Here is a 13,366-nt window from a genome sequence, read left to right as displayed (position 1 = left end):
GTCTTTACTTTGCAGTACTGCATAATGTGCACTATTATAAGATTGCTTTTTGCATATACGTAGATTTGAAATATGTAGTAACATGATGTAGTGTTACTTGAAGAAAAAAAAAATTGGTTGGGAACACGGTTAATTGTATTGCAGTGTGTCCCCCCTGTAGATATTGGCATGGTTAGCAGGGTTGGCTGGTTTAAACCAAGGTGGTTTAAACCATGGTTTAAACCAAGGTTTAAACCAGCTGGTTTTTTCAAAAAAACCAACTGGTTTAAACCAAAAAACAAAAAATGTTCGTAAAAGTGTAAGTGTTTGTAAAATCTTGATGAACACACATTTGTGGGTTATCACGTTTCACTCCCGTATATTATTCGTATTATATCCAGACCTAAAATCCCCATTCATTACTCAAAAAGGTTATACTACAAAAGCAACTTTTTTTTTATAAGTTTATAAATGTTTATTTTGTGATTTTTTGTAGTTATTATTGTTATGTAATTGCAATCGAAGAAAAATTCTAAATATTGTTTCGTTTCAATGTTTACTATTGATAAAATACATCGAAAATGCCGTACTTTTTGTGTGGTTGTGGAGGGGGGGGGGATCATACAGACCTCACGACAGGCCTTTAGTGAAATAAGTATCTTTGGTATCTATTTATGTATAAATGAGTCTGAGCCAAAGTGGACTCAAATAATTCGTATCTTTATTCACTTCTCTTATTGATATGCAGATTAAGTCGGTGTATTTCTTTAATTTGGACCAATAAAAGTCGTTATTAACTAACTTGAACTAAATTAGTTCTTCTGTACTCCGTACTACTTTGAAATTGTTCATATGTAATTCTGTGTAATGGTTTCACTTGTGCAACTGTTTATCTTTTTGTCCTTCTGAAATGACTCTTGACAGTTATATTAAGAAGCATGTAAAGATCAGTACAACGTTTTTTTTTTTTTATCAGGATTCCTTCGTGAGTGAGTCGGCAGACGTATCGCATTTGTGGCCAATTAGTCCTGGTTCCGAGTTCAAATGGAGGACAATTTCTCTCGGATGTAACTTGAGAAGCGGTTTTTATTCCGCTTTAAGCTTCTGTGACCCCTTCCAGCATAACTCGGTTGTCGCATAATAACATCAAAGCGAAACAAACTTATTTCTGTCCATATATGATATGAATATATAGAGCAAATTATTTAAACCATAAAAACCTGGTTTAAACCAAAAAAACCTGGTTTAAACCAAAAAAACCGGTTTATTTGGTTTTTTAAATAAAAACCATGGTTTTTGCCAACCCTGATGGTTAGAAATTTCAGTTTTGTCTATTGGTTTAATAATTACAAGTGCATGTCAAGATCAGCGGGTCACCCTGTACATAGCCACACATTTACACGTATGTGATCTGGTAATGAACAATTTTTGTTCATGTGATTCGGAAAAGTAATAGTAATAGACTAATAACTAGATCCTTGGTCATTACTAGGGTCCTTTTTTAAAGCAAGAGGTGTGAAGTCTTATCAGGATACATCAAACTATAAGGGTTTTTTGCAATAATGTATTCAGGAGAATCATCCTTGAAGCATGTTAAATTTTAGAGATCTTTTGTTATTCGCATGTAGAACTTGGGGAATTTCGTTTACAACGTGTTAGTTTAGGTGAAGGAGTTTAGTGTAGTCCAACAAAACTAGGAAATGAAGTAAAATATTTATCAAAATTGTATTAAATTTTGTTTTTCAGATGCTGTGACGGTAGTATTGTATACAACAATGGTGACATTTACAGAGATGCCAATAATTCATGGGGAGCAATACGCTCTTGCTGTATTAGCGTTTTTCACTGTCAGCCTAGGAGGCTTCTCCGTCGGTGTTATATTTGGCCTACTAACAGCACTTATCACCAAAACTACTTCGGAAGTTAGAGGTAACAGCAATAGTGGATGTAAATAAAATAGTATTTAAGTGACTGTTATGAAGAAAATCCCAATGAAATCTTGGAATATAATATAAATAAATTACTGCCCTTCCTTTCCGACTTCAAGGTTTCTCACGCTCCCTCCCCCTAAAATGGTTCTATATAAGGTCAAAGTAACACGCGAGAAAAATTCTCAGTTGAATAATAATAATAATAATAATAATAATAATAATAATAATAATAAATGGTGTCACAAGCGACCAAGTTTTTGAATGGATTTACGTATAAGCCAAAGGTACATTGTAAGTTTGGAAAGGCAGTTGTAAGTTAGATTTTGTGAATGTAATAACTATCAAATGATTAGATGTAAGTTGGAAGTAATGTTAGACTTAATTTTGTGATGAGAAGAACCCCAAAATTTGTCCTCTGACCCCTTCCTATTGAAAATCTTGAACTTGATTCTAAGATGATAAACTTAAAGATGGCCGCCGTGATTGTACTATACAGTAATAGATGAGGTTTTACCTGCATTACCCGTATCCAAGATACGGTATCACTCGCTCTAGCCGTTCTAAACTTACAAGATAACTTTGCCTCATATTGTGTACTGCAAATGCATTAAGAACTTGAGGTCGCTTGGGGGCATCATTATTCAACTAATATTATTCAGCTATGCATATTTTCCCATGTATTACTTTTGTTTCATATGGAACAATTTTAGGTGGCGACTCAATTCTCAAGTCGAAAAATAGACCATCCTAATAAATATTACTATTTATACAGTATATATTCCAATATGGCGCCAGCCCAGACGCTTCAGTAGTTTTTTTTTTTTTTTTTTTCGTTCCGTTCTGAAAGAAATAATGGAATACATATTCACTATTTCTGAATTTTTATAATTTCTACTGCATATGCAGCTTATGTTGCATGAGTCTCGTACCTACTGCCCGAGCGCACCTGTGGCTGTATCCTGTTTGCTGCCTAATAATTATTATTGCCATTGCAGTCTTTGCTGGTGTAGCGGCTAGCATGTGCCCCTTTGGTACACGTAGTCTCGCGTTCGATTCTCGTTGGAAGAGCACAATAATTTAATTTCTCAATCGTTCACTTTCATTAATCATCTGTCTTTAGCTGAAAGGGCAAAACAATGGAGTGTTAAACTATTTATTTATTTATTTAACCATTTGGGGAGCGAATGAATATTGTTGAACTAAATTTCAAATTTATTTACCAGTCAGTCGAAAAGGTAACAGCTTTTCCAGGCCAGCCATCCTGAGCAAGGTTTCTTCTGCCGTTTCCTTATTCACACCAGGCAAATGGTGGAATGGTACCTAATATACAGGTCCCAAGCCGCTTCCTTTCTTTTCCATTAGTTTCTTTCACTCGTTTCCCCGGGCAGTATGATCGCCGAGGGACGTAATCTCTCGTATATATATATATATATATATATATATATATATATATATATATATATATATATATATATATATATATATATATATATATATATATATATATATATATATATATATATATATATATATATATATATATAATATCGTCGGCGGCAATTCAAAACCTGCTATGTGCATTTTGCAGGAGAAGCGAAAAACAGTATCCTGGTTAGCTTTTTGGCTTTATAAAAGTGATGTTATAAGTAATATTTGATGCTGCACGTAACTGGTACCTTCTCAAGTAACTTGAGAAGGTACCAGTTACGTGCAGCATCAAATATTACTTATAACATCACTTTTATAAAGCCAAAAAGCTAACCAGGATACTGTTTTTCGCTTCTCCTGCAAAATGCACATAGCAGGTTTTGAATTGCCGCCGACTATATATATATATATATATATATATATATATATATATATATATATATATATATATATATATATATATATATATATATATATATATATATATATATATAAAATTGTGTGTGTGACGGGCTGACATGACCATAGATGCCGAAAACCCAGAAATGTAATTCCTAACCCAAAATGTATTTACCTCGAAAATACGAGGTGTGGCTAGAAAAAACACTGATGCTACAAAATCTTTTATTGGAGATTTTGCACAATGGGAACTCCTTCACGATCGTTACATAGTTCCATAAGATTCTTCCATTGTTGGAAGCAGTGTTGCCAGTCATTTTTTTGAATTCATGTTCATGACATCCGTCGCTATTCTTTTCACAGCTTCTACTGTCTCAAATCTGGCTCCCTTCAGGGTTGACTTCACAGTGGGGAATAAAAGTCACATGGAGCAAGATCCGGCGAATATGGCGGGTGATCTAACACAGGAATGCCATGTTTAGCCAAAAATGTCTGATAGGGCCGTATGGACAGAAGAATTGTCTTGGTGCTGAATCTACTACTTCGTTTGCCACAAATCAGGTCGTCGTCGTAGTCTTCGCTCACGAAGGGTTGTTAGATCAAGATAATGTTGGTTTACAGTTTGACCCTCCGGTACCCAATGAACGTACACGTTCCTACGGATGTCGAAAAAAAAATCATGGCTTTGAATTTCGACTTGCTCATTCGAGCTTTCTTCTGGCGTGGAGAACTCGGGCTCTTCCAATGCATTGATTGGCTCTTTGTTTCAGGATTGTACGTGAAAAACCACGATTCATCACACGTAGTCACTTTGTCTAATAATGTAGGATCCTTTTCAATGTTTGTCAAAATGTCAGTACAAATGTTCACTCGAGCTTCCTTCTGTTCCAGTGTCAAGTTTCTTGGCACCAATTTTGAACACACTTTACTCATGTTCAAATTCTCATCTAAAATTTGACGAACACTTTTTTCGTCTATTTCTGTGATGTCAACAACAGCTCTAATGCTCAATCGACGATCTTTCCGAATCAAATCACTCACTTTTTGAATGTTAGTTTCTGTTGTGGACGTGCAAGGTCGTCCTGGATGCGGGTCGGCTGTGATCATTTCCTGTCCCCCTTTAAAACGTTTAAGCCACTCACACTTGTGTGCGTGATAAGCAATAACCTCCGTACACTGATTTTAACATATCGTACGTTTGTTGCGGATTTTCCCAGCTTGCACAGAAACTTCACATTAGTACCCTGTTCCATTTAACACTCAGCATTTTTCCGGCGGAGCACAGATGTACGTTCCGCTTTGTACAAAGACCAGAGCAAAACTAACTGACCTGCATCCAGGGCAGTCTGTCATTCAGTAGACAGGGTATCGTGCTATAGAATCATGCATTGCTTTACCTTCATGTACACGTTTTTGGCAGTAGCTAAATCAGTCCAGTTTCTTCAGCCATACCTCGTATTACTGTGAATGCATGCTTTCGAAGCCAAATACCGGTATATGTGTCACACCAGCAATGTTGAACAACCAACTCCGGCCCACTGAACCATTTCTTCTCACCCATTATTGAAAATGACACTCGGCTTTATGCTTAAACCTCGTTGTAATAAAGCTCTCGCGCTCAGCCTGGAGGTCAAGAAGATTTTTCGATTATTTTTTTTTTTTTTTTCTCGTGAGTGTAAACCTGTCTGCTTACTGCTACTCCATACTTTCTTGTATGGCATCGTGTAGATGTGGTTTTACCTTATTAAATCCTCGTTAATAATGTTATCGTTACATTTACAAGAGGAAAAAGAAGAAAAAAAAAGACATCGAAGATTTGCTCTCTTCTTTTATATTTATATATAAAAGATTCACGATTACTTTTTCGTTAATCAGAAAGATGAGCCACATTGTCTCTTACGGCTCTCGACACAAGTCCTCTGATTGGTCCACCCCGTGTTCCACCTTCACATGCTTGTTACATTTAAAAATCATATAATTATACATAAATAAGTAGATAATAGGAAGATGTCTGAAAATAAAATTTCAAATTTTACCAAAAAAAAAAAAAATGTAAAAATGATACCGGGAACGTGGATATTGAGGAAATTTTAAACGCTTAGAATGTTTCCTCAAGTATGTAGTATTGTTAGTATGTTAAGGGCCCAAGGGAACAGCCTGACGAAATAGCAATATTGCTTTTTCATTTGACATAAGGCATCTTACCAATTCTCAGCCCAAACTGGTGGTGCGATGGGAAAATTTCCACTTGTTACTTTGAAAACATACATATTCTTAACAATTTGCAGTCTTTTCTTATTCTCGCTCATAATGGAATTGGCATATGTCTCCGAATTTTTTATACACCCGGCACCATTGCTTAAATCATAATTGCGAGAACTTGTAGTAATTACAGCTACTAAAAGCTATTGCTGTAATGCTATGAAAGAGAAAGAAGACAATCATTCTAAATATTTTCCACAAATACGCCATTTTCAGCAGTGTTACGAAATTTATCAATGTTCATATCTCCGGAACGGTTTGAGATATCGAAATGCTGTGAACTGCAAAATGATTTGACGATTGCAAACCATACAAGTAACTAGATACGATACTTATCTAAGCATTTTTCTTTTTTTTCTTTCTTTAAAAAATAAAGCCTTTCAAAAAAAATTTCAAGCCTGGTAACTTCGTTCCTATTCATTCGAAACAAGCCATACCATGACCGTGGTATCAAACACTAAGGTACTTACGATGTGCATTATCCTGTCAATCTCCATTGTGCTGTGTGTGAGATAGAGACTTTGAAACTCTGGATTTTTTGATACTGCAACATCCTTAGTTAGCAACACTGGATAATAAATGTGGTATCATAAGTTTCTGATATGTTGATTTGAAATATGTAATAATCTGGCGTAGTGCCAATTAAAAAAAAAACTTTATATTGAGTTGGCAACACTGTTCGTGTGATGTTGGCATATCCGTGAATAGGTGTCCCTCTCCTTATAGTTGCTTCGTGCAAAGTTTCGCTTTTCTCCCTCTTTTGATTTTTCCGTTATCTCTGTAGGTCATTATAAATGATGCACCCTATATGTACAGGGTGTTAATGAACTATACCGACAAACTGTAAGGGGTGATTCCTCACATCAAAATAAGAAAGTTCATATGGACCTATGGCAAAAAGTGGATAGTTTTAGAGCTAGGGCTGTCCGAAATTGCGAAAAAGTTAAATTTCAATAGGCCCTATTTCGAATTCCAGAAACTGTGGATGGTGGTTCTTATCAGTGTTAAAGGAAGCACGCATACACAATCCAAAAGTGCATATTTCATCAATTGTCAATACGTGTAGAGGGTATTCCCTACAGGGTGTAAATCTGATGTTTTCAGTAGTTTTCAGATATACCCTGATTTCAAGAAGGATCCGAAGTAGGCAGGAGGTAAAACTTGACAACAATGGACATCCAATGCTTCGGAGGGAAGGCGGAAGTGTTAGGAATAGGCAGCGCCATGTTTCTTTGTGTTCGGAATAACGTGTGATATGTATTTCGTCACGGTATATTTCACGTTTTTTTTTTTTTTCACTTACAAGCGTGAAAGAAAACATCGCACCATGCGTTTTCCCGAGTACAAGAGACCGTGCTTCTGACGATCCTTAACACTTACGACATCGCGCGAAAGGATTCCGTGTTCACTGCTATCAAACTTATCGTTTGCCTGCTTTGGACCAGTCATAAAGTCCCAGCATGTCTCAAAATTCGGTTGATGGCATGTCTGGGAATTTCACTCTGCAGAGAATAATCTGTTCACCCATTGAACATTAATGACATCTACATTTTGGATTGCGTATGCATGACTACGCTGAGAAGGACCACCATCCACAGTCTCTCGAATTCGACATATAATAGATATTGTTTTAAATTAATGCGCTTACATTTTTCATTTTCTGTTATACTGTAACGAGAAGGAAATTTTTCATTATACATTTAGATTTTACTAGGTTCACTATATAATTACTCTTTCCTGTGTACTAAGACATGATTTTCTTTCCAGTTGTGGAACCCCTGGCTGTCCTTGGAATTGCATATTTATCCTATCTTTCTGCAGAACTCTTCCACTTCTCAGGAATTATCAGGTAAAATAATAAATGAATGCCTATATTTGACTACTAAAGTTTCTTAGTGTAAAATTATCTTGAAGCAGGTGAAAGGTAGAACAATCATATACAAGAATATTTTTCTCACTACCAGTTTTATTACCAAACTTAGGTATAAACAGTATGATAAAATTTCACGCTAATAACTATAAAAGTTATGTGATTAGGATAAGTAGGTGTCCCAAGACCGGATGGCAGAGGGAAGGATTCCTCGCAAAGCTCTGCTGCAAGCTGAGTGAGGTGGGGTACAATTCTCAATGCACCACTCCAAACAGAGAGGTTAGTCCGGCAAAACTCCACGGCAAGCTAGGCGGGAAACGAACTATGGAGCTCAGCTGCAGGCTAGATGATTTTGTGGTAAGGAACCTCTCAGCTCCACTGCAAGCTACGGTAGAGGGGCGGGGCGGGGGAGGTTTGACCAGCCAAAAACTGACTGTCCGTTGTGTTGATCCTGAATTTATCTGCTCGTGTGGGGCAGTGGAGCTGGTGTTCCTTCCCCATCATGTGATGAGTGGTGACGCTGATGTTCTCTCGTTTGCTTCTCATAGTTCCTTGTAGTAAATGCATATGGCATTGTTTGTGAATAAGAGCACATGTTAATGTTTACAATAGAACAATGTGCGAGGTGTTACAATAGGCATGTTTATTTTGCATGAATATTTGATTATTGGTGAGCTTTACGTCGAACTTGTTCCTTTCAGTTTAGATGAGACTACAAGAAATGGATGGTGCAAAACAATACATAGCTCGCAGGTCTCGGGATTGCTAGTTGAAAACTGCGTGTATTGAACGCGATAGTTAGAATCGTTTATTAAGCATTCGGGAGTAGGGAACCGTGTTCAGCACTGAGAGCAGTTTTTGCAGGAGACTTCCCCACAAAATGTACCTGTCGAGAAAGAGAGAGAGAGAGAGAGAGAGAAAAAAAAAAGTGCTTCCATCCTACATTGAAATATTGATCCTCCCCGCCCCCCACTTCTGCATTTTTAAATTTTAATTTTTGAGATTCTTGTGATCATAAACTGCGTGTATATAATGGATGAAGCAGGAAAACGGGAAATTTTGAATCTAGAATTAGTAGCATTGCATGACTGGCATTTGTTTGGAACCGATAAGACGACATTGAGAAGATTTTGCCATTTAGTAATAGTGAAGCATTGAAGTTGTGGGGAACGTGTGTTCGCTGTGCAAGCGTTTCATAAGAACGGTGACCTTCTATGGCCTCCGAGATCCCCAGAACTGTGTATGCGATTTCTCTGTGGCTAATCTATGGGGACATCTCAAAAGCAAAGAGAAGCATACTTTCTCCAAACACCATTTAACTTAAATTGATGGTTAAAGATAGATTCTTTAGAGTTTTTTAGTACGTAATACGATGAGCATTGCAGTGAATTACCAAAATATACTTGTACCGTAATGTGAATGCCGAGAAAGGGGCATATCTTCCCATGTCTTCAAGAGGAAGCAACATGCAAGTGCTATAGCTAATGCCATTGTTAACGGCATACTCTACATGCATCTGAATCATTAAGTAATCTTCCGTGTGTTGGTTAATGCATTTTGAGTCAGTTGAAATTTTCTGTTTTTCTTTCGCCATCCTGTATAAAGCTTATCGTAACCCTTTCGTATAAAGTTTAAGATAATACACTTCAGAATGTGTCTCTCAAGTACTTTTAGAATTTGGTTTTTTAAATACGAAAAGAAAATTCCTAAAAGCTGGAAAATAAATGTGTAGTAGCGTTCTTAATTTTCTCTCTTCCCAAATTAGAATACAAATTAGTTTTAAATGTTACAATGAATAAACAAAGTAAAGCTAAAGAAATAAACAATACAAGATAAATAAGCTGTTTGTTCGTATTTTTCATCAACGCGTTTACACGTATTTTTTTTTTTTTTTTTCTTATCAAATGATTTTCCTGCTCCAGTTGCTCATCTTGGTTTTTCAATGCACAGTTTATTGTATAAATTTTGATATAAAATGTTCAAATTTGCTTTTGTCAAAACAATTTCGGCCTATGTGATCCAAGATGATTTGCCACTGATGCATATAATTCATTAAAAAATAGTTTAATCAGATCATAAATATTTTGTTGACATAGTGTTCAATGTTTCGAATCAAATCCTAAATCTCACTGTAATCATGTCTTCAGTTTCTGGATGAAAGTTGGCTCTTCTGTTGACAATTGTCTGCTCATCGTCAACTTGTGCACAAATTCAATACAAGAATGCTTAAATGATCCTAGCCCTAAAAGTACTAATTAGGATTGTGTTGGTTATTTGGATTTGAGTTTCATCCCGTTTTAGTACCGAGGCTATATACGAGTCGTGGACTTACAGCTTAACGTGAGATCCGAACCGCATAATCTCTCACGCCGAAGACGCATTACGCTTACCATGTAGCCACAAGGGTGCCATTTAAGGAAAATAGTTTTAGAATCCGCAAGAATTGCAACAGTGTAGGTCTATCCCAAACAATTTCCGAAAAAGTACACTGCAGAGGGAACTTCATGCAATGGACGTCTCGGCCCGAGTACTACGGAGGCCACTACGACATATAAAGCTGAGTTTTCGTTGGTAAGGACACACATTAGACTGTAGCGATTGGGAAACTTCCGTAATCTGACCAGTTTAGTTTGTCTATTTTAATCGTCCAAAGCATCGAGTACCCAGAACCCCAATAGAGCATTTCATCCAAAAGTGTGGTTCAAACTGAGGTTTTGTAATTTTTTTTCGTACCCTGATATGGATCCACACATGCACGTGAATCTAAACGTGATCCAACATGTTTGAAAATTTTCAGTAACCAGTTTTTGTTCGATTTCAGTTGTGACATATCCACATGAAACAGCAAAGGGTGACGTCGAGTCCATGTTGGCACACCACGGAATATTCCAAAATTCTGCGTCAGCTTTACCAAAGTTGCCTTAGGTGACTTTGTCAAACCCAACGAGATGACGTAGTATTCTTGGCATGTGGCAGAATTAGGCCACATACCATCCTTAAAGATGGAATTTGGGAGTCAACACAAATTACCTGTACAGAGGAGACACCATCCCAATATTGACGTGTCGGCTTCTTAGAGAAACTCAGCCAAGTCACTATGGTGAATACACTTAACAAAAGAAGAATTGTCACGACTCGAGTAGAAAACAATTCAATACCCAAGGAGCAATTACGGTGTAAATAAAAGTAAAGCACAATTAACCATGACAAACGCAGTAACGCTGTATGAAAAAAGTGTAAAGTTGCATTTAAAGTAAAGGTATTTGAGGGACAGGATGATAGCTGCTAGCCTAAAGTTTATTACCAATAATGTACAAAGAAGGAATTGCTTCCGTTGATCAAAATGAATTACAATTTCGTTTCAAGGCTTAAACCTCGTGGCATAAATAAAGTGAATGTCCTGGAATGGTGGATGGCAAATATCTGGGTGGTCGAAGGCTGAAAGTGAGAAACTCAATGTTTTTCAACCTGTGAGCCAAGGCTCCTCTTCTTAGGGTCCCATAGATGGACACGTAACACTATATAGGACAGGAGCACCATTCCTGAAAAACGTGATCGTTTCTCTGCAACTTCTAACAGTTTCTCAAAATTTCAAGATTGCTCAAAAATCCTCAGAGGAGTGGATCGCCAAAAGATTCGTTTGCCATAGTCAGTAATCTTGTAAAATAGTAATTTCAATAATAATGGGATAACACAAAAACTTCCCTACTGAACTAGCGAGAACTCTAATTCAGACTTCCGACTGACGAGGTATTCGGGTAGCTCAATTAGGGAAGATCAGGATTTGAATCTCTAACGGTTAAAATTTTTATTACTGTGCTGTTCTGTGCTTACTGTGTTTATTTGAAATAATTTAGGTATTTAAATGTTACAATTTATCTACATATATAATAATTTAGTTAAACTAAGCAAATTGATTTAATGATTTTTTTCTCCTCTTTCAGTATTATTGGTTGCGGGCTAGTGCAGGCTCATTATGCCCTGAACAACATATCACAAAAATCATACACTACTGTAAAATATTTTACAAAAATGTTGAGGTGAGTATAAGATATTTATTGCAACTAATATTATTTTCCAAAATTAACAGTTAAACATAATGGTTTTCTAAAGCTTTCGTCCTTGCAATAAATTTTGCAATTTGTTTGAAATAACAATAGTACATGTTCTAATACGTAAACAAATTCATATAGAGCTATGTTTAGAACAGCTCTATTGAGAAACATACGCATGTGAACTTTGCCTTAGCTGAGTGATCATTATTTAAGGTAGTCTCTTAACATGAAATTATCAAATCTGTAAAATTGATACTAAAACGTTGGAGTTGAAAATGGTATATGGTGTAGTTGATATTACGATTTCCAGCAGATTCAAACACAGGCAAGAACTGCCCAGGAGCTTCCTTTAGGTCCACCTCCAAAATAATTGCAAATCTGAACAGACTGCGAGATTCGATAAGATCGGAGACAAAATATGCCATTAATAGCTGAGCTGTATATGGCGCGGGTAACACATTCTAATTTTAAGTGAAGAATAGGACATAAGGAATTCGTGTGAATTTTAATTGGAAGTGTTTCTGGTACTTAATAAAGTATTACGTGCGTGACTGACGAAAGTGTATTGCGCCTTGATTTAATCTGTTCTGTAAGTATTAAATCTTTTACCAACAAAAACTAGTTTCTCCGAAATAAGGATGTACTGGTAATTCCGTAATAATTCCTTATTGAACTTGCAAATTACTACTATCCTTAAGCATAGCAAGTTTTGTAGAACTTTGTCCATCTGTCGACAGGTACCAACAGAAACAATTAACAGCAAGAAATGTTTCATTGATATAAATTCAGAATTCATCTGTCCTAATTGCTGTTGAAACCGGAAGTGCTGCATTTAACCACTTATTAGATTGACAAAACTCGTACAGTTTAATTCAGATGATCTCTACACCTTGGAGTTTATTTGCTAATAATGAAAGAGTAAAACAACCTTCTCCCCTTCCCCGAGTTCAACAAATACGTTCAAAGATTTTTGTTACTGATTCAATGTGCCGAATATTTTCAAGGCTTCCGGATCATCTCCTCTGGATGAACCTAAGATTACGGAAGATTAAAGAGTGCGTTCTTCTTATATAAGTTTCAAGATAACTGGTAAAAATTATTCAATTTTGTTGAAATATGTGAACACTTTCCTGTTTTCTCAGTGCTTGGGATTAAAAACTAAGTGAGCGGTGAATTTACCCCCCTTATGTAGGTTGATTATCCCTCTCATTTAAAAATGTGTGTTCCGTGGTAACTAGTGAAACAATGTTTTGATGCAATATGATTTTTTTAAGACTTCTCAATCATCTCCACTACTTGGATTTAAAATCATTCGACAGCAGGAGAGTAAACGTTTGTAGCTACTCCCGTTCCCATTCCCACACCCCCGATGTAATAAAATCATTCCACAATTTCCTCCGTAGTAATGTAGAAATTCTATTCTTACATGGTTGATGGTAAAT

General features: G+C 36.4%; 1 protein-coding gene across 6 annotated transcripts in view; it reads left to right on the top strand.

Moving 5' to 3' along the window:
* Window positions 1–13,366, top strand: part of LOC145674406 (putative Na(+)/H(+) antiporter nhx-9) — a 310,549-nt gene that overhangs the window by 233,464 nt on the left and 63,719 nt on the right. For all 6 annotated transcript variants that reach the window (XM_081744429.1, XM_081744424.1, XM_081744426.1 and 3 more), the window contains 3 exons: window positions 1,726–1,908; window positions 7,767–7,848; window positions 11,814–11,909. In XM_081744429.1, coding sequence (XP_081600555.1) covers window positions 1,726–1,908; window positions 7,767–7,848; window positions 11,814–11,909 — 361 coding nt within the window. The remainder of the gene's footprint in view (window positions 1–1,725; window positions 1,909–7,766; window positions 7,849–11,813; window positions 11,910–13,366) is intronic.

Source organism: Thermobia domestica, chromosome 17, assembly GCF_964235325.1.
Source record: "Thermobia domestica chromosome 17, izTheDome1.hap1.1, whole genome shotgun sequence".
Classification (NCBI taxonomy): domain Eukaryota; kingdom Metazoa; phylum Arthropoda; class Insecta; order Zygentoma; family Lepismatidae; genus Thermobia; species Thermobia domestica.
Note: the sequence above shows the minus strand (reverse complement) of the source record. Positions and strands in the feature narration are given on the sequence as shown.